The sequence below is a fragment of the Hemitrygon akajei genome, chromosome 13 (genome assembly GCF_048418815.1).
Source record: "Hemitrygon akajei chromosome 13, sHemAka1.3, whole genome shotgun sequence".
Lineage (NCBI taxonomy): Eukaryota > Metazoa > Chordata > Chondrichthyes > Myliobatiformes > Dasyatidae > Hemitrygon > Hemitrygon akajei.
The window spans coordinates 108,953,438-108,979,369 of NC_133136.1; the positions used below are offsets into that span (position 1 = coordinate 108,953,438).

General features: G+C 39.6%; 1 protein-coding gene across 17 annotated transcripts in view; it reads right to left on the reverse strand.

The window, feature by feature from the left end:
• Window positions 1-25,932, reverse strand: part of LOC140738120 (mitogen-activated protein kinase 10) — a 272,553-nt gene that overhangs the window by 116,993 nt on the left and 129,628 nt on the right. For 9 of the 17 annotated variants that reach the window (XM_073065258.1, XM_073065257.1, XM_073065265.1 and 6 more), the window contains one exon: window positions 770-939. In XM_073065258.1, the coding sequence (XP_072921359.1) occupies window positions 770-939 (170 nt within the window). Of the gene's footprint in view, window positions 1-769; window positions 940-2,195; window positions 2,382-25,932 lie in introns of all 17 variants that reach the window. The other 8 variants (XM_073065255.1, XM_073065253.1, XM_073065251.1 and 5 more) reach the window with 1 other exon arrangement.

The window sequence follows — 25,932 nt, forward strand, 5'->3', positions numbered from 1 at the left end:
CAGCTAAAAGATAAATAGCAGGACAATTTGACATTTTTTTGTTGATATTGGTTGAGAGGTAAATAGTAACGTGGTTATCACATGGAACCTCCCTGATTTTTCCTGGATAACATTTTAGTACCTTTAAAATTCATCCAGCAGGGTAGGTGGGGCCTTAGTTTTACACTTTGATGTATTGTGGTTCGATTCTACTTCCTTCTAACCAAGCTATTTTTGAGCTTGAGATGATACCCAATAAGCAATGCAATTGTTACAATAATTAAATACAGCATTAACTTTTACATTTCATTGACCTCATGAGTGTATAAGGAACACACTTAACCATAAGCAACTGTTCTAACAACCAGATGTAACTCCATTGAGTGATGCTTTTTCCCATTAGTTATATGAACTCTGGAGGCCATGTAGTTGGTTGACTGAAATATTACCCCAGGTTGAAAGGTGTATATAATGGATTCTATCCCCATACTCTCCCCTTTCATTTTGGGTGAGGGAGCAAGAGGATGCCGGCAGACAGATTTGACACAGAGTTGCTGGAAGCATAGAGAACCTGAAAACTTTCCAGGCAAGTCACTCATTTCCTGTAGGTTAATATTCACCTCCTACAGCCCTGACAAAACAAATGAACTCCTGTTAGCACAGAAATAATTCTAGTCAGCAAGTTATGGAATGATTTCTAATGTGTGGATCTTTGCTCTTCATGTTTTTAACTTCTTCGCTCAATACAGAAGGCCAAAACGTGCTTGGAAAATTTACATTGCGTACTCACCATACAATTCCCTGAGCTCCAGAGCCAATCGGCTTTAGATTCTGGTAGCGTTTGAGAACTGTGAAGGTAGAATCGCCTACTTCGACACTGTAGAACTGGTTGTCCACCTTGCTTTTACTCATGTTGTAATGTTTAGCGATATATGAAACATCCACGTGTTTACCAAAGCCCTGCAATCACAAAGGAGTCATTAAGTTCTGAGATTTGAATATCACAGTATTATGCTACCAGTTAGCAAAGTAATTCTTAAATAACAATATACACTCTTCATACTGTCATTAGAATTGTAGAAAAGTTATTCTCTTTAACAATTGACACCTAAAATCATGGAAAAAATTATCCCTAAGCTTTAGTTCTTAAAGCACTTCGTTTTCTGATTAACAGTCCTAGACTGAACAATAGAAACAGGGGCAGCTGCTACCCTTTAATGGCGACTCAAACATTTCCAAAATCTAATATCAATTGTTAAAGTAAATGGCTGTGAAAGCAGTGAGATTTGTTCCTAATCTTGAACAGTTATGCAAGATTGTATGAAGTAGTTTATGACTATACTAAGGTATAATCTGGTTTACATTTTATAAATGAGTTTTCATTAAATTCTATTCAGTTATGATGCGGAAAAAATAAACAAATTTATTTGTGTTCGTGACATCAATTTTCACAGTTTGTAATTCTAAGTGCAGTTACCCTTTATTGTTGCACAACTACCGTATGTAAAGAAAATGTCATTATTTTTGTTGTAGCTTGTTCATTGATAAGAAGTTACTAATGAATGAGTTATTTAAATAAATTGCATCCATTCATCAAGCTGATTCAATTAAAATACTGCAATGGACATTTTAAATACAGTAACTACAATATTGAGATGACACACCTAATTAAGTCTGACAGACCTCAACAAGTGAAATACATAAATCTTACCCAACCAAATTCATAAGCAATGGCCCCTTTATATAGTGGAATAACTATCTTTCATTTTAAAGACCTTATTTACTTCATGTAATTCATTTTCATGTCCTACAGAATTCAATTACTTTACAAGTAAGCAAGTAAAATTTAAAATTGCCACCAAGTCTATCATCCTGAGACAATATCAATGTTTACAACCTTCCAGTTTCAAAAACTTTCATTAATCATTTTATCCTGTCATTTAAGCAACATCTGCTTTAACTTTGAGAACCCTAATTGCATCAACATATCCCCTATGAACCATTTCAAAATTCACATTAATACTGATTGCATTTCATTTATTGATCCACCCTATCAACTCTTGAATGAACTCTATTAAGTTTAATAAAATAACTTGCTATTGCTGTTCTAGCTGTTTTAACTAACCCATAAATTTTCTTGGTTTGTATTATTATCCCACATCACAGTGTGCAGAAACTTACTCACTACTAATGGCACACTAGCTGGACTATATTACCTGATGTACCCTTTTCTCCCTTTTTCGAACAGAGGTATCACATAGGCAACCCTCCAGTCTTCTGGAACCACTTCCGCACCCACAGAAATTTGACAGATTGTGGTCAGAACCCAGTGACATCATCGGAGCCCGACTGCATTATCTTAAGAAGGATCCCGCCAGCACTGGGAAGGTGGTGCTTGCTGCCTGTAATTTAAAATATGGTCAAGTCGAGGCAGAAAGCCAGTGGGTAAGTCCCCCGTTCTATTCTAACTGCTGTGCACCTGGTATATACTGAATCCCACAGCTTCTCACTAAGTAATGCACTTTCCCAATCAGCTTTTGTGGAACAAATAACATTGCCCTACAAAAGAATATGATGTAGAGCTGCTTTTATGTGTACAAAGCTAGAAATTCATGATCTTTCCCATATAGTCTCTCCACAAGTCACACAGAAATTCAATGGAAAAACAGAATAAATGAGCTCTACTTTTCCCCAACTGTTCCCAGGCAATTATCTTTAATGTCCTTGACCACAGCCTTGGAATGATGCATTGAGAAAATGTAGGTGCTCTAGGTTGTTGCTGGCTGCCTGCCTGCACCCCAGAGATATTTGCAAGTGTCCATCTACCCCGTGGGTAAAATACAACAAGAGATAACTCATACCTTGATATGACTACAACAGAAAAAGTACCAGCAGCCTCAAAAAGATATAGTACCTCCTTGCGACTGTGAAATCAATACAACTAAATCTGGTAAAACTTTAAAAGTGGCAACTTCAAGTAAACAAGGAAAGAACCTAAATATTTTATTTCAGAAAGCTGGGTGGAGTAGCACTCAAAGTCTACAAGTAGATGCTGAATGTGTTGCCACGGTAGCACAACAGTTGGCACAGTGCTATTAAGCTCAGGGTACTCCGGGATTCGGAGTTCAATTCCGGCGCCACTCTGTACATCTTCACCATGGAATGCGTGGGTTTTCCTGGATGTTCCCATTTCCTCCCATAGTCCAAAGACATACCGGGTAGGTTAAGTTGTCCCGTGATTAGGTTAGGGTTAGTTGGGTTTGTTGGGGTTTTGTGGCTCATTTTTTTTTAATGCATAGTGGATTACCACAAACCAAAGACAAGTGAAGAGTAAATCAATTTAACTGTTTATGAGAATCACATTTTGAATAAGTACTTAAAAACTAACTTCATGAATCTCTAATATAGGTAAAAAAAGTCTTAACATAAACAAAGAAAAAATGTATAAGGTATGTCTTCCAATATTAAACAGCAAAGATATTATCAGAAGATAATCCCATATGAGATCCCACAGGAATACAAAACCTGATTATGACCTAAAATATACAATACTTCCTAGAAGTTTATACAAAGAAAATTGTTGGGATCAAAGTAACTGTCATAACAGAATCTGCAACTGAATTTTGACTTCACTTGCATGAAGATCACAGATGGAGTCAAAAGCTATGAATCCCAAAGACGAACATTATGTATTAGAAGCTGCCATGACTACAGGCAAAAGCTATAAAATACTAGCATTCATTTTGCTTGGCTCAGTGCATATCAGTGCATACAGGGAAATATTCATACAAATATTCATTCAAATAAATCAGCAATATATCTGTGAAAAGCAACATTTACCTACAAATCATATATTTCTGTAAAGTAATTTTTTCTAGTATGTTTTCTATTACTTGACTGAGGTAACCTGTCGCAGCATGCAGTGCCAACTGTTCAGTTGTATTTTTTTTAATTCTTCTTTCCTATCCTTCAACAAATCATGATAATGTGTTTCTCCGCTCTTCACTTGTCAGCTGCAGAGAAGAGGACTAAAGCTGCTGATTTAATTGTTTTACCTACAAGTATTGATTAACTAGCTATGTTTCTAGTATTTCTTGAAGAAAATACTGAAATACTTGAACAAATGCATGATTACAGGTTAAAAGTTACAAACTCGTACATTAAAATATTAATTTAGAATATAGACTGGCAATATTAAGTCACACATTTAAGAAAGAAAATCAGTATTAGTTAGGATTCCTACTGGCCAGTATCCACAAGGAAAAATACTCCTATTTCCTCAGCAGATTCAGCAATATGGTGATGAGAAATAGGATGCTTGGAGCTGACCTGAGAGAAGCAGGTAATTAATGGAATAAATCACGAATGGACATTCACTTTACTTAAATCTTCTATCACTGCTTGCCTGTTTTTTTTATTAATCATGTCCAAGTGTTTTCTCTAACTTGCTTATGCAATGCACATACAAAAGCTGAATTAATGTCAAACACATTTTACATTTGCAGAAGCATTCCAGATCTGGCTCATAAATCCAATGTGGCATCACAAGTCCAGATACATACTGTCTGTTCAGATGTAATTTCAATGACTTAAAAAGTAAAAGCCAGGTATAGCCTAGCATATATTACCTGTCATTAGTGAACCAAGTAGAACATTACACAATTCACCATTTTTTATAGTTATCACTAATGTTACTGGCATTTTCAAAAATGTCTTAATTATTTGAATCTAAATGTATGTGTCTCGATCAATGGTTCAAGATTTTGAATATTAGTCTAATAACAACCATTATGCACACTCCTCTCTTACCTGTATAAATGTTACACAAGAAAGACTTTCCCTTACCTGATGAGTACAGACTGCAGAGAAAATTCCTAAATATCTCATCATCAGAGGTTACACCTAAATCATCAAATGAAAGAAACTGGGCAGCTAACGTGCACATGTATCACAAGCTAGATAAAATTACATGGAATGAAACATCCATGCTATTATCATTATTCTACAAGCCCACATGCAGAGCACCATCTGCAGTCTCCATACATGGAAACCAAGTTAATTTTCAGTATTGAGTTGCTATTTTCTCTTTATATTGTACCAGCTCAATGGAGAAATAACCAATTAAAATGTCTGCGATGATGAACTGCTTGACCAAAAGGACATCAAGGGACTAAGGGTGCCATGGTCATTTTCTCACTTATGGGAAAAGCTCCATCTCCTCTGCCTACATCTGGTCTGATTCCTGACAACACACAGGAGGAACAGCCTTCTGACTGAAAGATGGGCTGTGGGAATTGGTTGAGTGCAATAAACCTGTGATTCAGGTATCTTGTAGAAGCAATCATATTTGCTGATGCCTTCATTTTCCCTATTCCAACATCTTCCCTTATCTATCGTCATCCTCTTCAAAGTGCAGACAGATAGAGAGGAATTCCAATTGAGAAATTATTTTCATTTCTCCCCCACACCTCCCCCCCCACCTACCTCTCTAACTTCTAAATATTCAGTCACATTGTGGAAGTCCAGAGGTCACAGAGCTGATGACTGCTGTTAAGAGCTTGAGACATTCTTTACTTTACAATATCTCACTGGGTCACCATTCTCTTTCTACTTCTAGTTCGCTGTTAGGTTGTGGCATGTTACCAGTTAGGGATGGTAGCATAAGGAAATTATACAGAAATGCTAATTATGCACTACCCATCATCACCTCAATGCAGCTAGGTGGGCAGTACCACTGTTTGAAGACCGTCATCCCAACAGCATAACAACTATCATATAAAGTATGTCTGCAACAAACAAACTGGGGGAGCAACTCTGAGGGCCCAGCAGCATCTGTGGGGGAAAATGAACTGTCAATGTTGAAAACCTGCATCAGGACTGACAGCGGAGCAGGAAGACAGCTGAAATAAAGAGGAGGGGGAATGTGGATAGAAGGGGCTGCTGGGTAACAGGTGGAAACAGACAAAGAAAGAAGATAGATGTCAGTCCTGACAAAGGATCTTGGCCCGAAACGTCAACAGCGCTTCTCCCTATAGATGCTGCCTAGCCTGCTGTGTTCTACCAGCATTTTGTGTGTGTAGATGTAGCTAGGTGGGAGGAGCAGAAGGTGAAGGTGAAATCGAAGTGCGGGAGCCACGTATCTATTTTTTGACTGTATTATATTTTACAATGCATTTATTATGGTAATCTGTTGCAGGAGTTGGGGTGTGGTAGAAACAAATGATTAAGCTACGTACTCATGCTTTATCTTAGTTGTTTTGTTTAGTCCAGTTGCTTAGAGGCAGTCAGGAATGGTACTTTTTCTTGACTGCTAATTAATTACGCTATGTTTAATCATGCTTAATTGGAATGTTTAGTTATGATAATTGGAACACTACTGGACTACTAGTTATGCTATTATATCGCTTAGCATTGCTAATATCGCTATTAGATCGCAAGTTAGACTGTTATATTGCTTATTTAGTTTGACCACTATCTCCGTTATTTTGCTAATTGGAACATTAACTAGAACGCTAACTTCGCCATTCAATTGCTAATTGGAATGCTAACGAGATCACTAACTTCACTATTTGATTGCTAATTGGAATGTTTAGTTATGCTAATTACACTTCGTATTACATAGCTATATTGCTATTAGACCACTAATTAGACCGTTATATCGCTAATCTAGTTTCGTGAGTGTTTTTAATCACTACAAGACCGTTCGTCTTTGCTGGTTTTGCAATAAAGGATCAAATGTACCTTTTTCAATTTGGAAATTTGTTATTTGGAAGTGCGTCATACAGCGCCGAGTCTTTCAGTGGTTTTGGTTTGTTTTCAAGTAACCACTACATTTTGTCAACAACAGAAGTTATACCCAATGAACACCAGTCTACGGCAAAGGACTGCTTTGGACCCATTGGCAAAATTGGAATCGCAACACTGAGAACAGGAGCAGCTTGCAGTAGGATTATCTGTGACCTTTTGTTAAATCATGCTATGTGTCTGTGGTTGGAACACAATTTTGAATGGGCAGTGCTGCCTACTCATTGGGAACTATTGCTCAATATTGCTCAATCCGAGGGTCTGTCGCTTTATTTTATTGAAGTGTTAAGATATTGTCCTGGGTGCTGACATATGAATTGAAGGCTGTTTGTTCAGTCCTGTTTAAGCTCTGTGAATGCGCAGAGTTAGTTTGTTGCCTACATTTATTGAATCCAATATCACCCTTGTTGCGAGCAAACGAAGAGTTCATTCTAAGTAATGCAACTAAGGAAAGTAACATGAGTATATTGAAGCATGGAATTAGTACCAACAACTCTGAAGGTGAATTTGCAAAAGAGAAATTGAGGCTAAAGCTAAGGCTAATCCAATCCAGTCTTTGAAAGGAGTATGAGGCAAAGGTGAACAAAACTAAAGGTTTAATACAATCAATTATCTTATGAAAATTCAAGAAATTGTGTTACAAGTGCAAACTTATCTTGTGGATTTGACTAAATGCTGTGAAGCAGACATCATATGCTAATCACTTCCCAATCTCAAACACTTACTTCCTAATTACTTCCCAAGCTCAAACATAGAAAAACAAAATGGATGTTTTTCAAGCATTTTTAGTGCATTCATAAGGGATGTGAAACAATGGTTGAACCAAATATGTTACATTGAAGGCCATGTTGCTGCAATAGGTGAATATGTGTTTCAGCTTTCATCAGACACTGTTTCTCAAATTCCAAGACATGTTTTGACTACGAATATAGCAAGTGACCCACAGGATGATGTGAAACTGAAAAATAGCATGTCAAATGTCAGTGCTCGAACTTCTGTTGTAAGAAGAAAATCTTCTGTACCTACTGTGGTGAACTACACATATGCCTGTCTGGTCACGCCCCCTGATGACTGCTCCTGTGGCTCCTCCCACAGACCCCTGTATAAAGGTGATGGAGGTCTGAGCCCGGTCTCTCAGTCTCCAGGATGTAGTATGGTGGTCAATCACTGCTTGTTCCTTCTTCCAGTCAATAAAAGCCGATACCTCGCCTTTACGTCTCAGAGTGAGTTATTGATGGTGCATCACCAACTACCTGCTCTGCACGCATTAAAACAGAGGCTGATTTAGCTACATTAATGGCACATCGACAATTATTGAGGGACAAAGATGTACTGGAGGAGTAAGATGTATGTTATTTGCTATGGAGCTTCGGAGAAGAAAAGAGCAGCTTAAGTTGGAGGAAGAAATTGCTGCAAAGGTGGCCAATTAATGTGCTAAGAGCTTCAAGTGTAGTGAATGCTGAAGTGCTCCAGCAAGACAGTCCTATGGTGTGAGTTCCTATGATAGGGCACAGAAGAAAACAAAAACATTCAATATCAATGTTGATTCATTTGTTCCTCAAGTGTCTGTGAAACATGAACAAGGCCCCCAAAGTTCAGAGTGTTTACGCTCAGCCTCCACTAATGAGGCACTCTGAACCTCTGTCATATCCAACACTGTCGAAGTGCTCCTGGGGGCATTCACTTACAGCATGTAAACACTCATTTCAGATGATAGATGTCAGAATAGTATTATTGATAAGATGAGGAGGCAAAATGCAACAATAATCTTATTGGTACAATATATTTCATCTTTGCCTAAAAGATGATTCAGAGCTTTGATGGTAATCTATTGCAGAACGATGCATTCTGAGGGCTTTTGAAAGCAGTGTTGAGGGCAAGTCTGACACTAATAGTGACTGCTTACTGTATATTCCCTTGAATTGTCCATTAGAGGTTGCCCTAGAGAACTTGTCAGAAGGTGCTAGCAAGCTGACACTAAGCTACAGGAACATTTTGGTAATGAACAGAAAATTGCATTCACTTACATGCAAAAGTTTCTTTCTTAGGCACCTATCAAATCTGAAGACATGAAAGGTTGTCAAAATTATGGTCTTTTTCTTAGAGGCTATTGCAATGCCATGGAAGAAGTGCATTACATGCTGAGCTGGACATTCCTGCTAATATGCCAATTGTCATAAAGAAGTTGCCCTATATGCTCAGGGATAAATAGAGAACGATGATCGGTGAATTGCAAGAACACCACAACTTCAAGATTACTTGTATAAACATTGTTCATTTTATTGAGAAGCAAGTAACGATTGCTACGCACCCAGTATTTAGGAATATACAGGATGTTACATTACCAGCAATAAGGAAAGTTATCAACAAAAGTATGTCACAATTTCATTCTAAAGCTAAAGGAGGTGGCTTTGCCACCACTGTGAGAAGTAAAGCTAAAACTGAACCTGGAACTAACAGAAGGGATATGGTCTTATCAGCCAAAAGTTTTTGTTAGTTCTGCAAGGATGAACACATATTGCATCCGTGCCCTCAGCTGGAGAAAAGGGTTCATCGTGAGAAGATTGCCTTCCTAAAAGAAAATAAAGTCTGTTTTGGTTGCTTGTGTACAGGACATACCAGCAATGATTGCAGCAAGCATCATCCATGAAAGGTAAACAGCAACAAGCATCCCAGCATACCTTCATATTCACTTTGACGAAAAAGATGCAGAATTGAAGCAAGCCATGAAAGAATCAGACAGCTTTGAGAGGTGGCCTGGTGTCCAATGGTCTTACAGGGGCTGGTGCCATGATTGTAAACTTTCCATCATTCCAGTACAGATGAAGTCTAAGAAGGGTGGGCCTTATGAACAAGCTCAACCTCATAGGAAAAAGGACAAGCATTCTCTTACACACCAAGGATCAAGAGAAGATCATGTGTAGCTACACTGTTTCAGGATTGGAAGTGTCTGGCTTAGACAGTGAAAACTATTGTGAACTACCTAACATCTATACGCAGGAGAGTATGCCTGTCTACAAAGGGAACATTCCACGACAAGAGGGTTTTCCAGGGATGGTTTCACCTGAAACATGTCCATTTCCCAGAGATTAATTCAGAAATTGAGCTGCTGATAAGAACAAATGTGCCTAAAGCATCGGAGCCATTGCAAGTGAATCAGAGTGTTAATGATGGACCCTATGCAATTAGAACATTATTGGGTTGGACTGTGAATGGACCACTAAAAGGTGATGGAAGAGGTTGTACTTGGCCTGAGCAGACAGTTAACAAGGATCTCAGTTTTGAACTTGGCTGAGCTTTGGCATCAGCAGTGTAAGGCAAACTTCCCCAAATGTAGTCCGGATGAACAAACTGGTTTGTTAAAAGAAGACCACAAGGTCACGGAGCTGGTTATGAATTCTGCAAAACTGGTGGATGGCCACCACCAGATTAGTTTACCTTTGAGAAAGAAGTTAACATGCCCAATGACAGGATGATTGCTGAACAGTGTACTCTAAAACTAAGGAAATTTAAGAAAGTTTTGACATTTCACACTGACTCCACAGCCTTCATGAAGGATGTCATCTTTAAAGGTTGTGCCGAAAAAGTGCCAGCAGAGGATCTGGAATGCAGTGATGGTCAAGTATGGTATATTCCACATCACGGTATTTATCGCCCTTGAAAAGGGAAACTTTGTGTTATGTTTGATTGTGGAGTGACTTTTCAGGGAATATCACTGAATGATCAGCTTTTACAGGGACCAGATCTTACTAGCTTACTGACTGGAGTTATAACCAGATTCAGAAAAGAACCAGTAGTGATCATGGTAGATATTGAATCAATGTTTCATCTGGTTAGAGTACCAGTGGAAGATGCAGATCTGGTGTCTTGATAGCGACTGCAGCCAAGGTATGGTGGACTTTAGAATGGTGGTTCATGTCTTTGGAGCAACTTCATCACTTAGTAAATGCACAGAAGATGATGAAATGCAGTTAGGCTGTGTGACAGTGGATAAGGTTTTGCATTGCTTCTATGACTGCCTTGTGTCAATGTGCTCGGAGGAAGACACAGTACCTCTCTATCATGACCTTGTATCCATTTGTGCTAAAGGTGGCTTTTGACTCAAAGTGGATAAACAAAAGACATAATGTGATACCTGTGATACCAGGAGGGAAAACAACTGAAAGACATGAAGGATTTAGATTTGGACCAAGATATTCCTTCAGTGGACAGAGTAATGGATGTGCAATGGTGCATCCAGTCTAATACTTTCAAGTTTAAGATCACGATCCAGAAGGGAGATCATCTCCATAGTTAGTTCCAGCTATGATCCTTTAGGAATGTTGAGTCCAATGGTGCCATCTGCTAAGAACCTGCAAGATCTATGGAAGAAATGGCTTAGCTGGGATGTCACTACATCAACATAATTTGCTCATGCTGGCTGGAAGAACTCTGCCAGTTGGAAGACTGCATGATTGTCAGATGTTTGGAAACCCCTGGATTTTGGAGAGGTTATTACTCCATGGTTACACCATTTTACAGATGCAAGTGAAGATGACTATGGAGCAATGAAATTATTGTACAACACATGCTCTCAGGTGCACAGTGCTTTTATCTTCTTCAGCCTAAAAGTGAATGGCCTGTGAATCCCAACTGTTCTGGAGAACTTGGGTGAGATGATCTGGAAGTCAAGAGGAGTGTTAGAATGAATACTAAGGAGATTGAAAAGGAGGTGAATGCATTAACACATATAATCCATTACTTCTCATGTTGGGCCTATTTAAGGAAGATAATGGCCTGGATTCATAGATTTAAGAACCAACTCTCGTTTCTTAATCAGAAGGGGAAGGAATTGAGCATCACTCTTGCTCAGTCTGACTTGAATGAAGAACAACACAGGTATTCTGTGGAGCAAGAGATTGAGAAGGCCAAAGATCAGACGGCTAAGGTTGACTCTCGGTGGAGGAGCTCAGAAAGGCTGAAATGGAGATCACTGCGTTCTGCCAAAGAAAGAGATTTCTCGATGAATTTTCAAGTCTGCAAAGGGCAGAAAGTATGAAAAGGAACTGCCATATTTTCTAGCTCAATCTGGTACTTCAAGATGGTGTCTTTGAGAGTTGGTGGACAGCTTAGTAGGGCAGCCATGCCTGAAGAGTCTAAACATCCTGTTATACTGTCGAAGGATCTTCATTTCTCAGACATCATTCTGAGGCATGTATATCGAGAGGTGGGACATCACAAACATGAGAAAAGCTGTAGATGCAGGAAATCCAAAGCAACACGCACAAAATGCTGGAGAAACTCAGCATACCAGGCAGCATCTGTTGAAGGGTCTCAGCCTGTCAACTGTTTACTCTTTTCCATAGATACTGCCTAGCCTGCTGAGTTCCTCCAGCATTTTGTGTGTGTTGCTCAAGAGGTGGGACATGATGGCTATAATCATGTTATCCAGGTTGTACCAAAAACATTGGATTCCCGGCGTTAATACATTTGTAAGAAGAATCCTGTCTAACTGTGTTGTTTGTCAACAGTGTATGCAGCTCCAGGATGCCAGCATGTGGCAGATCTACCTCTTGACAGGGTCTCTCCAAATGAACCTTCATTTACACACATAGGAGTGGACTACTTGGACCTTTTGAGGTGAAGAGCAGAGGAGTACAGTGAAGAGGTATGGGGTCATATTTACCTGTCTAGCTATATGAGCTGTTAAATTGAAGTGGCATCTTCTTTAAACACAGATTCCTTTGTTAATCACTTCGATGCTTTATAGCAAGATGGGGGCAGGTTAAGGAAGTGCGCTCTATAATGCAACAAACTTTGTTGGAACTAAGCACAAGTTGCAAGAAGCCATTAAGTATAATCATTCACTGATCAGTGATGCACTTCAAAAAAGAAGTTAAGTAGATTTTAACCCCTTGGCAGGTTCACATCACAGAGAAACATAGGAGAGACTGATCAGGTCTGCATGAAAGCTCCTCATTTCCACCATGAAGGTAAAGAATCTTGACAAAGAGGGTTTCCACACAGTTCTTTATGAAGTAGAGCTATTATCTATGCCCATCCAAATACTAAAGTATCCTACAATCCCAATGACTTTAATGCACTAATTTTATCAATTACAAAGACCTCACCATTCTTACCACCAGAGAGTTCCAAAAGGAAGACATTTATCTTTGTTGTTGATGAAAGCAGGTCCAACACATATTAAACTTGTTTTGGAAATGGTGGGTCAAGGAATATTTACCACAGCTAGAGGAACATCAGAAATGGACAGACATAAAAGCAATTTTCTCATAGGAGACATTGTGTTTATAATTGACAACACAGCACTTTGAAATTTATGGATCGTGGAAAGTCATTCAAGTCTTTCCAGACAGAAGAAAATTTGTGCAGCAGGTGCACATCAGGAACAAGACCAGCTGCCTGGACAGGCTGATAACCAAGATTTGTCTTCTACAGCAGGCAGAGGTTTGAGGAGCTACAGCTCTAGAAGTTTCATGACCTTGACTTGACCTACTGACGAGTGACAGTAAAGATCACTCTGTACTGGGCCAAGTACTGGTAACCCATGGCCTAGATAACTGTTACATGACTTGACTAGAAGAAGGGGAAAGAATAGAGTATATTTGCATAAATGTAAAGATGTTTGTCCTTGAAGATTTCATGTCTCCTATGTAGTTGTAATTATTATAGTTTAATAATTAGTGACTGGGATGTAGGAGACATGTATCTATTTTCTGTCTGTACTATATTTTGTGGCATGTTTATTATGGTAATCTGTCATGTGGGTTGGGCGTATGGTTATGTACTTATGCTTTGTCTTCATTGTTTAGTCTAGTCTAATTGGTTAGAGGCAGCCAGGAATTATACTTTTTTTGTTGGCTGCTAATTAGTTATGCTAACTACGTTTAGTGTGACTTGACTGTGTGCATACATCTACTGATGCCTCTGGACACATCATCAGTGATGTTCCTAGAATCATCGGGTGTTTCAGGTCTTTCAACATCATACACCCTCCTCCAGGTGACCCAGTCGGGGTCGATCAGACCCCAGCTTGTGTCCAGGTGGCTAGCTACACATGACTCCATGGCTCCCCTCTCTTGAGCCACAGCCACCTTGAGGCCCTCTCTGCCGCATTGGTGGTTTTGCGGATGGCTCTTCTCTTTCTCTCTCCTTCGATGCCCAAATTGCTGAAGGCTCTGGCTAAGGAACAGGCTGCGAATCCCCTACAACCAACTTCCACTGGGAGACACCTCGCTCTCCATCCAGCCTGCTGGCAGTTGCTGACCAGTCCTGCGTACTTCGATAGCTTCCTTTCAAAGGCCTCTTCCAAGCGATCTTCCCATGGGACCGTCAGCTCCAGCATCACCATCTGCTTCGTAGACTCAGACACAAGGACAATGTCTAGTCACCGGGTGGTGGCTGCGATATGGTTGGGGAACCTCCGCTGCCTTTCGAGGTCCACCAACAGCTGCCCGACCCTTGCAGAGGTCAGGATACCTGCAGATGTTCTTTTGGTGGGTACTAGCTGCTCCCCAGCTCTGACAAAGGCAATGGTCTGTTTGGAGGGTCGGGACCACTTTGCCCAATCAACTCCTGCACGGATGACTTCAGCGATGGTCTTCAGGACCTGATCATGCCTTCATCGATACAGTCCCTCACCAAGTGCCCTTGTGCAGCCACTGAGGATGTGCTCCAGGGTTCCTCGCTTGGAACACAGTGGGCACGCTGATGACTCTGCTTTGCCCCATGTGTGCAGGTTTGATGGGCTTGGAAGCACTATTAGATCGCTAATTAGACCATTATATCATTAAATTAGTTTCGCTATTTTTTTTAAAACACCACAAGATCATTCATCTTTGATGGTTTACTAATAGAGGATGGAAATTCATTATTTGATGTTGATTACCCTGGCCTAGTTTCTCTGCAGTTTTGGTTTGTTTTCAAGTAACTGCTACCTAAAGGCTGGAGGATGGTACACAGGGAGACAAACACAAATTCCAGAGTCTGTTCTCTGGGTCTCCAGGTAACTTTAAATACACTATCTGAAAATGGAATAAATGTACTAGAGAAATAAGACCTTTTAGTCCTTAGTGATTTGAAAAGGTTATCCTTTTGTAGTAGATTCTAGGAAATGGGCTTTCTGAAGTGGATGAGAAAACTGAGGCTGAAGAACCTTTTAAGGGCCATGTCTCACTAATAGAATTTGGCTTCTAATGGTTAGCAAATCATGTCAAAGTGTAAGTATGAGACCTGCACAACATATACATCACAGAAGCAGGTTGTTCAGATCCGTGACTAGACATATACAGTACACCACTTGATGCCTCCTTCCACCCCACTTCAACTTATGGCATCAGAGCACACCTCTCTTCTTCCCATGTCTACCTTGCTTTCTCTCAAACACATTTATTCATCTCAAATCCTGCTTATATAAGTAAGCTCCGCAGTCTAATCACACTCCAAATAGTTTTGCTGAATTCTATTATTGTTTTCATTTAGGTAAAGCAGATGAAAATCACATCCAGCACAGATTACCGCAAAGTCTTCCTGACAAGGAACGACATCTAATTGGGAAAGCTATCCCACAAATAAACAAAACAATGGCCTTACGTAGTTGTATTCACAAAACTGAAACCTACAAACAATATGTCACCCTCCTCAATCACACGATGTAGGTTCTGATCCACTGGCAGAACATAGGTAAGTGGCAGCAGACTGTTACTCAAGATGGAAGGAGTAACCCTTGAAATCAATATTGACTCCAAACCACATGAAATGGCATAGTATCAGGTCAACATGGGCAAGGAAACGTTCTCAGGTTATCATTTATAGTCCTCCTTCAGCTGATTAATCAGTACTTCTCCATGTTGAAGAAGTGCTAGAGGTGACAAGGGCACAGAATGTAGTCTGAGCAGGGGACTTCAATGTCCATCATCAAGGTTCAGTCGTTATGTGCCATGTCGTGTGATGTGGGCAATCATGATCTTTCCATGAACATGACTGTTCTTGGCAATTTTTTTTACAGAAGTGGCTCCATTGCCTTCTTCTGGGTAGTGTCTTTACAAGACAGGTGACCCCAGAGATTGTCTGCCTGGCATCAGTGGTCACACAGCCAGGACTTGTGATATACACTAGCTGCTCATACAACCATCCACCACTTGCTGCCATGGCTTCACGTGACCCTGATTGGGGGGGGGGGGGGGGGGGGGGGGTTAAACAGATGCTAAACCTTGCCCAAGGGTGACCTGCAGGCCAGTGGAGGGAAGGAGCGCCTTACACCTCCTTTGGTAGAGACACATCTTCACCTCACCACCCAATCACCAAGATGGGGTTGGTTATTATTTCCATTAACTGAGTGTCTGAATCCTGGCAGATACAGCTGCCAGCCAGTAGAGTCTTAAGCAAATGAGTATGAGGAATAAAGTTATTTGACCTCATCCATCTATCGGTGGCAAATGCATTTATTGGTGGTCAAGTCCCATCTTCCCACCAGGGACACTCGCATTGGATAGAGTGGCACAACAATGGTGTTAATTGGGATTGACTCAGAATTGATTTCACATCCATAAAGTGTTGTAGACTATTGACAGCAGCAGAAATATACCACCAGTACCTGCAATTTCCTGACCCAGCACATTCCTCACTCTATCATCAGTATCAAGCTAGAGGATCAACTTTGTTCCACAAGAACAGAAAGATAGGTTGAAAACAGTATCAGGCACACTTAAAAATGAGACACCAGTGTAATGATGCTCCAGTAAGAATTACACATGCCCCTAAGCAACACAAACAACACGCTATGAACAGAGCAAGCAAACTGACAATCCGTGGAGCAGATTACAGATCAGCAGTCTTCACACTTCACATATCATTATCAATAGCTGTGGACAATTAAAGGACAAGGAGGAGGTTCCACCAATATCCTCATCTTCAGCAATGGTGGACACAAGATGTGAGAGCAATAGACAGTAGCAGTCACATCAACACATTTAGCCAGAAGTCCTGAATTCATGGTCCAGTTAAGCTTACTTCTGAGAATCCCCCTCAACAAAGAAGTCAATCTTCAACCAATTCACTATACTCTATGTGATATTAAGAAACAGATGAAGGCATCAATACAGCAACAACATTCCAGCCATAGTACTGAAGCCCAGACCTCCAGAACAAACCAGCTTCTCGTGAATCTGTACTTAAACAGCTGAACACCAGCAGCTACCAGATAATGTGGATATTTGCCAGGTATGTGCCACTTGTGAAAGGCAGGACAACTTCCAATGTGACATTCCACTCTGATTGGAATGCAAACTGATGAACAGTGACATTGCTACTGCCAACAAGTGATGCTGACTCATCAATAGCATACTCACTGATGAGCAGTCTGATGACTGGTCCCTTGTCAAACCCAAAATCCATTCATGATCTCAAGAAATAAATTCCAGAGGTGAGGTCAGAGTGATTGCTCTTGACACCAAGGCAGTATTCCACAAGGTGAAAGGTAGTGCCCAGTGCAACTGGAGTCAAGAAATAATTGAAGGGAAGCCCCACTGCAGTAGAGTCATACCTCGAACAACAAAAGGTCACTGAGGTCAACATTCCCAGATCTAAGAATTCCCCAGGGCAATGTTTACAGCCAATCATTTTCAGCTGTCTCATCACCTTGGTGTTACTCAGAAAGCACCACCCATTCTGTAATCTCTACACCAAGAAGGACATAGGCAGTGTGAACATCACCTTGGTGTTACTCAGAAAGCACCACCCATTCTGTAATCTCTACACCAAGAAGGACATAGGCAGTGTGAACATCACCTTGGTGTTACTCAGAAAGCACCACCCATTCTGTAATCTCTACACCAAGAAGGACATAGGCAGTGTGAACTTGGGAACATACTTATAGTTGCCCCTCCAAACACACCATCCTTCAGAAATACATATCTGGTGCACTGTCTCTGGATCTAAATGCCGGATCTCTCTTCCCAACAGCTTATGGGATTACTTTCATCCAAAGTACTGCTACAGTTCAAGGAGGTGACTCACCATTGCCTTCTTAAGAAAGTTCAGGCTGTTCAATAAAAGCAGTGGGCAGATCCTGAAAAACAAACAAGAAAAAAAAAGCACCAGCCGCTTGCCTAAGCAATGATACCAATGAGAGGAGCAGATCCAAGGCTGGACCTACTATCCTTGCCCTACAGTGTTAACTGATCCAGTAGCACAATAGAAGAAGAGGTGTCATCTGTTTCCAGCTGCAATCTATTAGAGTTATGATATTTTATAATCAGGTCCTGCCATTGCCTAAATAATGGTGCCAACAGACTCCTGCAATTTTAAACCTTTTTTTAAAATCACATTTTTATCACAATTAATTAATTAATTAATTAATTACACATCATCTCCTTGTGCAATTCAAAGTAATGGCATCAAATCAGTTAACAATTGGCCAATTAATTTTCTTTCATCACTTGTTACGCACACCTAGCTACTTCAGTCTGTGAATTAGAATTGGAATCAGAATCAGGCTTAATATCACTGGCATATGTCATTAAATTTGTTGTTTTGTGGCAGCAGTACATTGCAATACATAATATTAAAAATATAAATTAGAATAAGAAACATTTTTAAAATTAAATTAAATAAGTAGTGCGAAAAGAGAGCCAAAAATGAAAATAAGTGAGGAAGTGTACACGGGCTCATTGTCCATTCAGAAATCTGATGGCAGAGGGGACGAAGCTGTTCGTAGTACAGTGTGAGTGTCTCTTCAGGCTCCTGTACCATCTTCTCCTGCACCAGCATTTTCTCATTGAAAACATATTATTTCCTATCAACACTGTCTGTGATCTCCTAATGAGGAAGTCATGGATTCAGTTGCAGAGGGAGGTACAGAGGCCCAGGTTTCAGACCTTGTTGATAGGTCTGAAGGTATGATTATGTTGAACACTGAGCTGTAATCAATATCAGCAGCCTGACATAGCTATTGCTATTATCCAGGTAATCCGAGACTGAGTGGAGAGCCAGTGAGATTGAGATGGGGCGAGAGCCCATAATCGACGCTGTTTCTCGTCAATCTTATCAATTAGAGCACCAAGCACTAAGCAGGAGTTGACTCTGGCCATGATCTACCTCCCAAAGCACTTCATCACAGTAGATGTGTGCAACTGGAAGATAGTTGGTGAGGCAGCTCACCCTGCTTTCCCTGGGCACTGGTATGTTTGTCACCCTTTTGAAGCAGCAGTGAGAGATTAAAGATATCCGTGAACACTCCTGCCAGCTGGTTGGCACAAGTTTTCAGAGCCCTATCATGTACACCATTGCAGCCTGATACCTTGAGAAGGTTCACCCTCTCGAAAGATGTTCCTGCACTGGACTCACAGACAGAGATCACCGGGTGCTGCAGGGATTTGCATAGGCGTAGCTTGATGCTCCCTTTCAGAGTGTTCATAAAAGGTTTTGCGCTCTTCTGGGACTAAAGTTTCACTGCCATTCATGATGCTAAGGCTACATCCACATTAGACTGGATAAATCCGTAACCAAAGCTTTTACTCTTCATTTTAACCCTCTGTCCACACTGAAACAATGTTTTTCTCCCCCAAAAACTGAGCTTTTCTAAAATGCCCTCCAAAGTGTATAAATTTTTAAATGCCGCTTAGGCAGGAGTAGTGTGGACGGGGTAACCGGAGGTTTCTAGAAACGCTGTCATGACATACCGAAACAGATGGTGGCATTTCAGTGTACTCCTGAACGCAACCCCCCACACAACCTAACAATTTCAGAACAGACGGCAACAAGACTGAAGCCAGAACAGTTAGAAATGTACTCACCAAATGCTTTGACCCATAACTTACTGAATAAATAAGTATACTCACTTTTCCCTGTTTTCTGTCCTTGTTTGTATGAAGGTGGTTTACCTATTTATGCAAGTACTTCTCTGACAAATGATTTGTTATAGCCTAATGTAACATTGTATGGAAATACAAGAAAACACTAATGCAGACATGCTTTATACATTTAACAAGGTCCTTTATTAATACAAGAGAGTTAGTCAGTTTTCAATGTTCATAGTCAACCGGAACATACTGTCCGTGAACTCCCTGTTGGTTGCCTCCATACGCTCCAGAACTTGTTTTTTTTTTTAGTTTTATGTCCTCCAGCGCAAGAGCCAACAGCTGTCTGTCATTTGGCAATTTCGTTTAAAGTTTTTCTAGTCTGTAACTGCACAAACGCGCATTTTCACGGCGAGATTCGACACCAAACAGGTCGCTTGTTTTCTGTAGATGTGTCTGTCCTGCGCATGCCCAGTAAGAGGAGATTCGCCCAAATACCCATTTTAGTGTGGACGGAAGTATTTTCAAAGCCTATCAATTTTTCGCGAAACCGGTGTTTTCAAAATTACCCGGTCTAATGTGGACATAGCCTAAACTTTAGGCATTAGATAAAACTTCATCCTTCAACTAAACTGCGTCATCACATTAAATCACGCAGTGGCATGAAGTCAACATGGCAAATCCAGCCACGAACTGCCCCTCCTCACAAGGAGGGGTCCTCCTTTTATACCCTGTAAAAAAAACCTGTCACATGATCTCTACTGGTGGGAAAATGACGTCACCCCACCATCACAAGACCATTACCTCAAGTCCAGTATAGATTCAACCCCAGTCACATGACAGGGGTACCACTGTCACGTGTCACGGGTACGTAACAAGTTGAAGGATGAAGTTTTATCTAATGCCTAAAGTTTAAAAGGTCATTGCCAGCAGTTTCTTTACAATACTGCTAGTTGAGAATCAGTGGAGAGTGAAGATCGGAGTTCGGGAGTTAAAGATCGAGGAGAATCGATTTTCGACGGTGAAACGGGTTCAACCTTGTTTGATCCTTATTTGGAAGGATTTCGTTGACTATTCTCGTGTTAATCCCTGGGATTCCAGAAAGGATTGAGAATAGTGCGGTAAAGGAAAGGTCAGTGCCTTTGAGCCGTTTTGTTTCATAAAATTCTTCGTGGGAAAAGTTCGGCTTCGGGGACTGAAGAAAAACGACGTGAAAGAGAATTTAAATCATCTTAAAAAGTCTCTCCCTTAAATGGACTGTGAGCAATTTGAGCTTTTGGCAAAATCACTTTTAAGAACTGTTTGAGCTGCATGCCTTTAAGAACTGTTTGAGCTGCATCGCTTTAAGAACTGTTTAAGCTGCCGCACAGCAGTTGATTTCCGGTTACGTTAGTGATTTGTTTACTTTTGGGGGGTTTGTTTTCAGTTTAATAAACGTGTTATTTGTTATAAAAACCCTTGCCTAACTCATATATATATTGTTGCCTGAATACGTAACATAAATATGGGGGCTGCGTCCGGATTGGATCGTTTGAGTTTAAATGCTTGTTAACGTTTGAATCGGTGTTTTGGAAACAGGGAATACTCAATTCTTTTGTTTGATTGGCTTGTGAGTGGTATTCGGCAACAATGAATATTGATGAGTTTCTGGCTTCACCAGGTGCGGAGTCGTTAGCGAAGGCGAAAAAAACTGAGGTATCTGAGATAGCTAGTAAATTGCAACTTAAAGGTATTTTGCAGACTACATCAAAGGCTGTAATACAGAGAAAAATCGCGTCACACTTTGTGGATTCGGGTGTTTTTGACGAATCAATTTTAGAATCATTTCCACTAAGTAATATGGAGATGCAGTTGCAAATCGAACAAATGAAGTTGGAACAAAGTAAAGCAGAATTGGAGCGTTGTAAATTGGAAGCTGATCAGAAAAAGAGGGAGTTTGATTATGCAATGGAGGAATTAAGGTCTGGGAATCAGTCTTCTGGTTCTAGAAAGCCGTTTGTTGCTAGTCAAGAAATTAAATTGGTCCCTCCATTTAGTGAAACAGAAGTGGAAAGATATTTCCAACATTTTGAAACTATTGCTCGGATGTCAGCGAGTGGCCGAGAGATAAATGGTTAGTGTTGTTACAGAGTGTAATTAAAGGTAAAGCACAACAAGTTTATACAGCTTTAACTGCTGCGCAAGCATTAGATTATGATATTGTGAAAATGCATAATCTCAAAGCATATGAATTAGTCCCAGAAGCGTATAGAGAAAGATTCAGAAGTTTGAAGTCTGTGGAAAAGACTTATGTGGAATTTGCCTATGATAAAGCTGTGTGTTTTGAGAGATGGGTTTCTTCTAAAAATGTAAATGGGGACTATGATACATTGAGAGAGCTGATTTTAATGGAGGAATTTAAAAGATGCATTTCTGTTGAAGTAAGGACTTACTTAAATGAGAGGGATACTGATAAATTGCAGGACTGTGCTAGATTAGCTGATGAGTATGTTTTAATCCATAAGAATAAATTTCCTCAGGGCAGAATTTTTAAGAGGAAAAATAATATGGAGACTCAAGGTAAATCAGAAATTAAATCAGAAGTTAATGAGAAAGGTAAGGAGGAAGGAAAACCTGTGAAGGAAAGACAGTTTGGTCTTATTTGTAACTATTGTAAGAAGCCTGGCCATGTAACAGCTAACTGTTTCAGATTGAAAAAGAAAGAGAAGGAAGCAGTTCCAGATGCTTGTGTGCAACATACTGAAGCACCTGTAAAATTACAGGGTTTGATAAACACAAATGAGGTTTTGTTAGAGTCTGACCAAGTTAGAAAGGGATATGATCATTTTATAACTGAAGGGTTTGTATCCTTGAAAGAAGGATCTTCTCTGGTGCCAATAAAAATCCTTAGGGATACTGGAGCTTCTCAATCACTGATGTTAGACACTGTATTGAAGTTTAATGAAGAGTCTGATACTGGTGAGGTAAATTATATAAGAGGTGTTGGGAGTGATTTTATGCCAGTACATTTACATAAAGTAAATTTAAAGTCAGGGTTAGTTACAGGATTTGTTAATGTAGGATTACAGCATAGCTTACCTGTGAAGGGTATTTCTTTATTGTTAGGTAATGACTTGGCAGGTGGACAAGTTTTCCCTGAAGTGCATTTGACAATGGAGTCAGAGGAACCAGAGATGAATTCTACACAGATTCTTCCTCTGTTGTGACTAGAGCTATGGCTGAAAAGATTGATGTGCAGAATGAGGTTGTTACTCAGGACTGTTCAACTCAGGATTCGAGTTTTGAGAATGTGTCAGAGACTTTCTTACCTTCGTTGTTTGAACAAGATTCTGGGAGTAAGTCTGACTATGAAGATTTATCGCTGTCTCGGAAGGAGATGATAGCAGAGCAGAATAGAGACCCTGAGATTATAAAATTAAGGGAACAAGCTTTACTAGGTAGTGAAATTGAGAAGGTGCCAGTAGGATATTACTTGGAAAAAGGAGTGTTGATGAGGAAGTGGAGGTCACCTACAACTCCTGCAAGTGAGGAATGGAATGTTGTTTACCAGGTAGTTGTTCCTAAAGTTTATCGAAATGAGATTTTGACTTTAGCTCATAGTGTGCCTTTAGGTGGACATCAAGGGGTAAGGAAAACTGTGGACAAGATTTTTAAACATTTTTACTGGCCTGGTCTAAGAAAAGATGTGGCGATGTTTTGTAAAACATGCCATACTTGTCAAATTGTGGGTAAACCAAATCAAGTTACACCAGTAGCTCCATTACAACCTATTCCAGCATTTGGTGAACCATTTTCTAAAGTTATTGTAGATTGTGTTGGTCCATTACCAAAGACAAAAACTGGTTATCAGTATTTGTTGACTATCATGTGTACTTCGTCTAGGTTTCCAGAGGCAGTACCACTTAGGAATATAAATGCTAAAACTGTGACAAAGGCTCTTATAAAATTCTTTACTTATTTTGGATTGCCTAAGGAAATACAAACTGATCAAGGCAGTAATTTTATGTCTGGATTGTTTCAACAGATAGTTAATAAATTGGGAGCTAAGCAAATCACTTCATCTGCATACCATCCAGAATCGCAAGGTGCCTTGGAGAGGTTTCATTCTACCCTCAAGAATATGATTAGGACATATTGTGTGGAAAATGAAAGTGACTGGGATGAGGGGATAAACTTACTTTTATTTGCAGTAAGGGAATCGGTACAGGATTCTTTAGGTTTTAGTCCATTTGAACTTGTGTTTGGGCATAGAGTTAGAGGACCTTTAGCTTTATTGAAAGAACAGTGGATTAGTAAGGAAGTACACACTAATTTGTTGGACTATGTTTTGAAATTTAAGGACAGGTTACATAAAGCTTGTAGCTTAGCCAGGGAAAATTTAAAGTTGGCTCAGGAGAAAATGAAAACTTGATATGATAAGGAAGCTAGGATGAGGATGTTTAAGCCTGGAGATAAGGTGTTGGTTCTTTTCCCAGTGCAAACGAATCCTTTACAAGCTAGATTTCATGGTCCTTATGAAATTGTGTCTAAAATCAATGATGTGGATTACGTAATAAAAACTCCAGATCGTAGAAGGTCAACACAACTTTGCCATATAAATATGATTAAACCATATTTTGGGAAACAATCTGATACTGTGACTGTTGTGGTTAGTGAGAATGAGTTTGATTTAACTAGGAACATGATAGATGATTCATCTGACTTTCATTCTAAATCCAACATTTTTTCTGTTAGGTTACCAAATTCAACCATTCTGGAAAATATTGATGAGAAATTAGCACATTTACAGCTAGAGCAGAAACAACAGATGAAGGAATTAATTTTTAAATATAAGGATTTGTTTCTGGATGTTCCGAGAAGGACTACTATAGCTTCACATGATGTAGATGTTGGAGATGCCAAACCTATTAAACAACATCCATATAGGATGAACATGGAAAAATGTGAACTTGCTGAGAAAGAAATTGAATACATGTTAGAGAATGATATTATTAGACATTTTAACTCGAATTGGTGTTCGCCATGTGTTATGGTGCCAAAACCAGATGGTAGTATTAGGTTTTGTACGAACTATAGGAAAGTGAATGCTGTAACGAAAACAGATGCATATCCAATTCCTAGAGTAGATGATTGTGTAGATAAAGTTGGAAAAGCAAAGTTCCTTACAAAGATTGATTTATTGAAAGGGTATTGGTGTGCTCCATTAACAGATAGAGGTAGAGAGATTTCTGCATTTGTAACTCCATCTGGGTTATATGAATATAATGTTCTTCCATTTGGGATGAAGAATGCCCCAGGTACTTTCCAGAGGATGATTAACTCTGTGATTCAGGGATGGAAAGATACTGATGCTTATATTGATGATTTAGTGACAGGAAATGATACTTGGGAAGCACACATTATTGCGGTGGAGAAATTGTTTGAAAGGCTTTCAAAAGCTAACTTAACTATTAATTTAGCTAAGAGTGAATTTGGACATGCCACTGTGACTTACCTTGGTTATGTTGTGGGTCAAGGTAAGGTAGCTCCTGTTCAGGCAAAAGTTCGGGCAATTTTAGAGATTCTCACTCCGACGGGTAAAAAAACTCTCAGAAGATTCTTGGGAATGGTAGGATATCATCGAAAATTTTGTAAGAATTTTGCTAATGTTGCCCTTCCATTAACTAACCTTTTGCAGAAGAATGTGAAGTTTGTGTGGACAGTGCCTTGTCAAGAAGCATTTGAAAAATTGAAAACAATGATATGTCAACAACCTGTGCTTAAAGCACCTGACTTTGGAAAACCTTTTTCATTAGCTGTAGATGCTAGTGATGAGGCTGCAGGAGCAGTATTAATGCAAAGGAATGAGGGTGATGAGGTTGATCATCCAGTAGCTTACTTTTCTAAGAAATTTAATAAGCATCAAAGAAACTATTCGACAATAGAGAAGGAATTGTTATCTCTTGTTTTAGCTTTAGAATATTTTGAGGTATATGTTGGTACAATTCAAAAACCACTTATTGTTTACACTGATCATAATCTGTTAGTTTTTCTGAGTAAGATGAAAAACAAAAACAGAAGATTATTAAATTGGAGTTTGATGTTACAAGAGTACAATATTGTGATAACTCATATTAAAGGTAAAGATAATGTGGTTGCTGATTGTCTATCTCGATGTTGAATGTACAATGTAATTTTTTTTTGGAGTGGTTTTTTTTTATTGTAATACTCCTACTGTATTGTGAGTTGTAAGATGTTATATGATGGTATTGTATATTGTGTATGTTATAAAATTTATAAATTTGTTTTCCTTGTAAATAATTTTTGAAATTTTTGTTCTTGTCAGACCAAAAATGTTTTTTTTGGAGGGAGG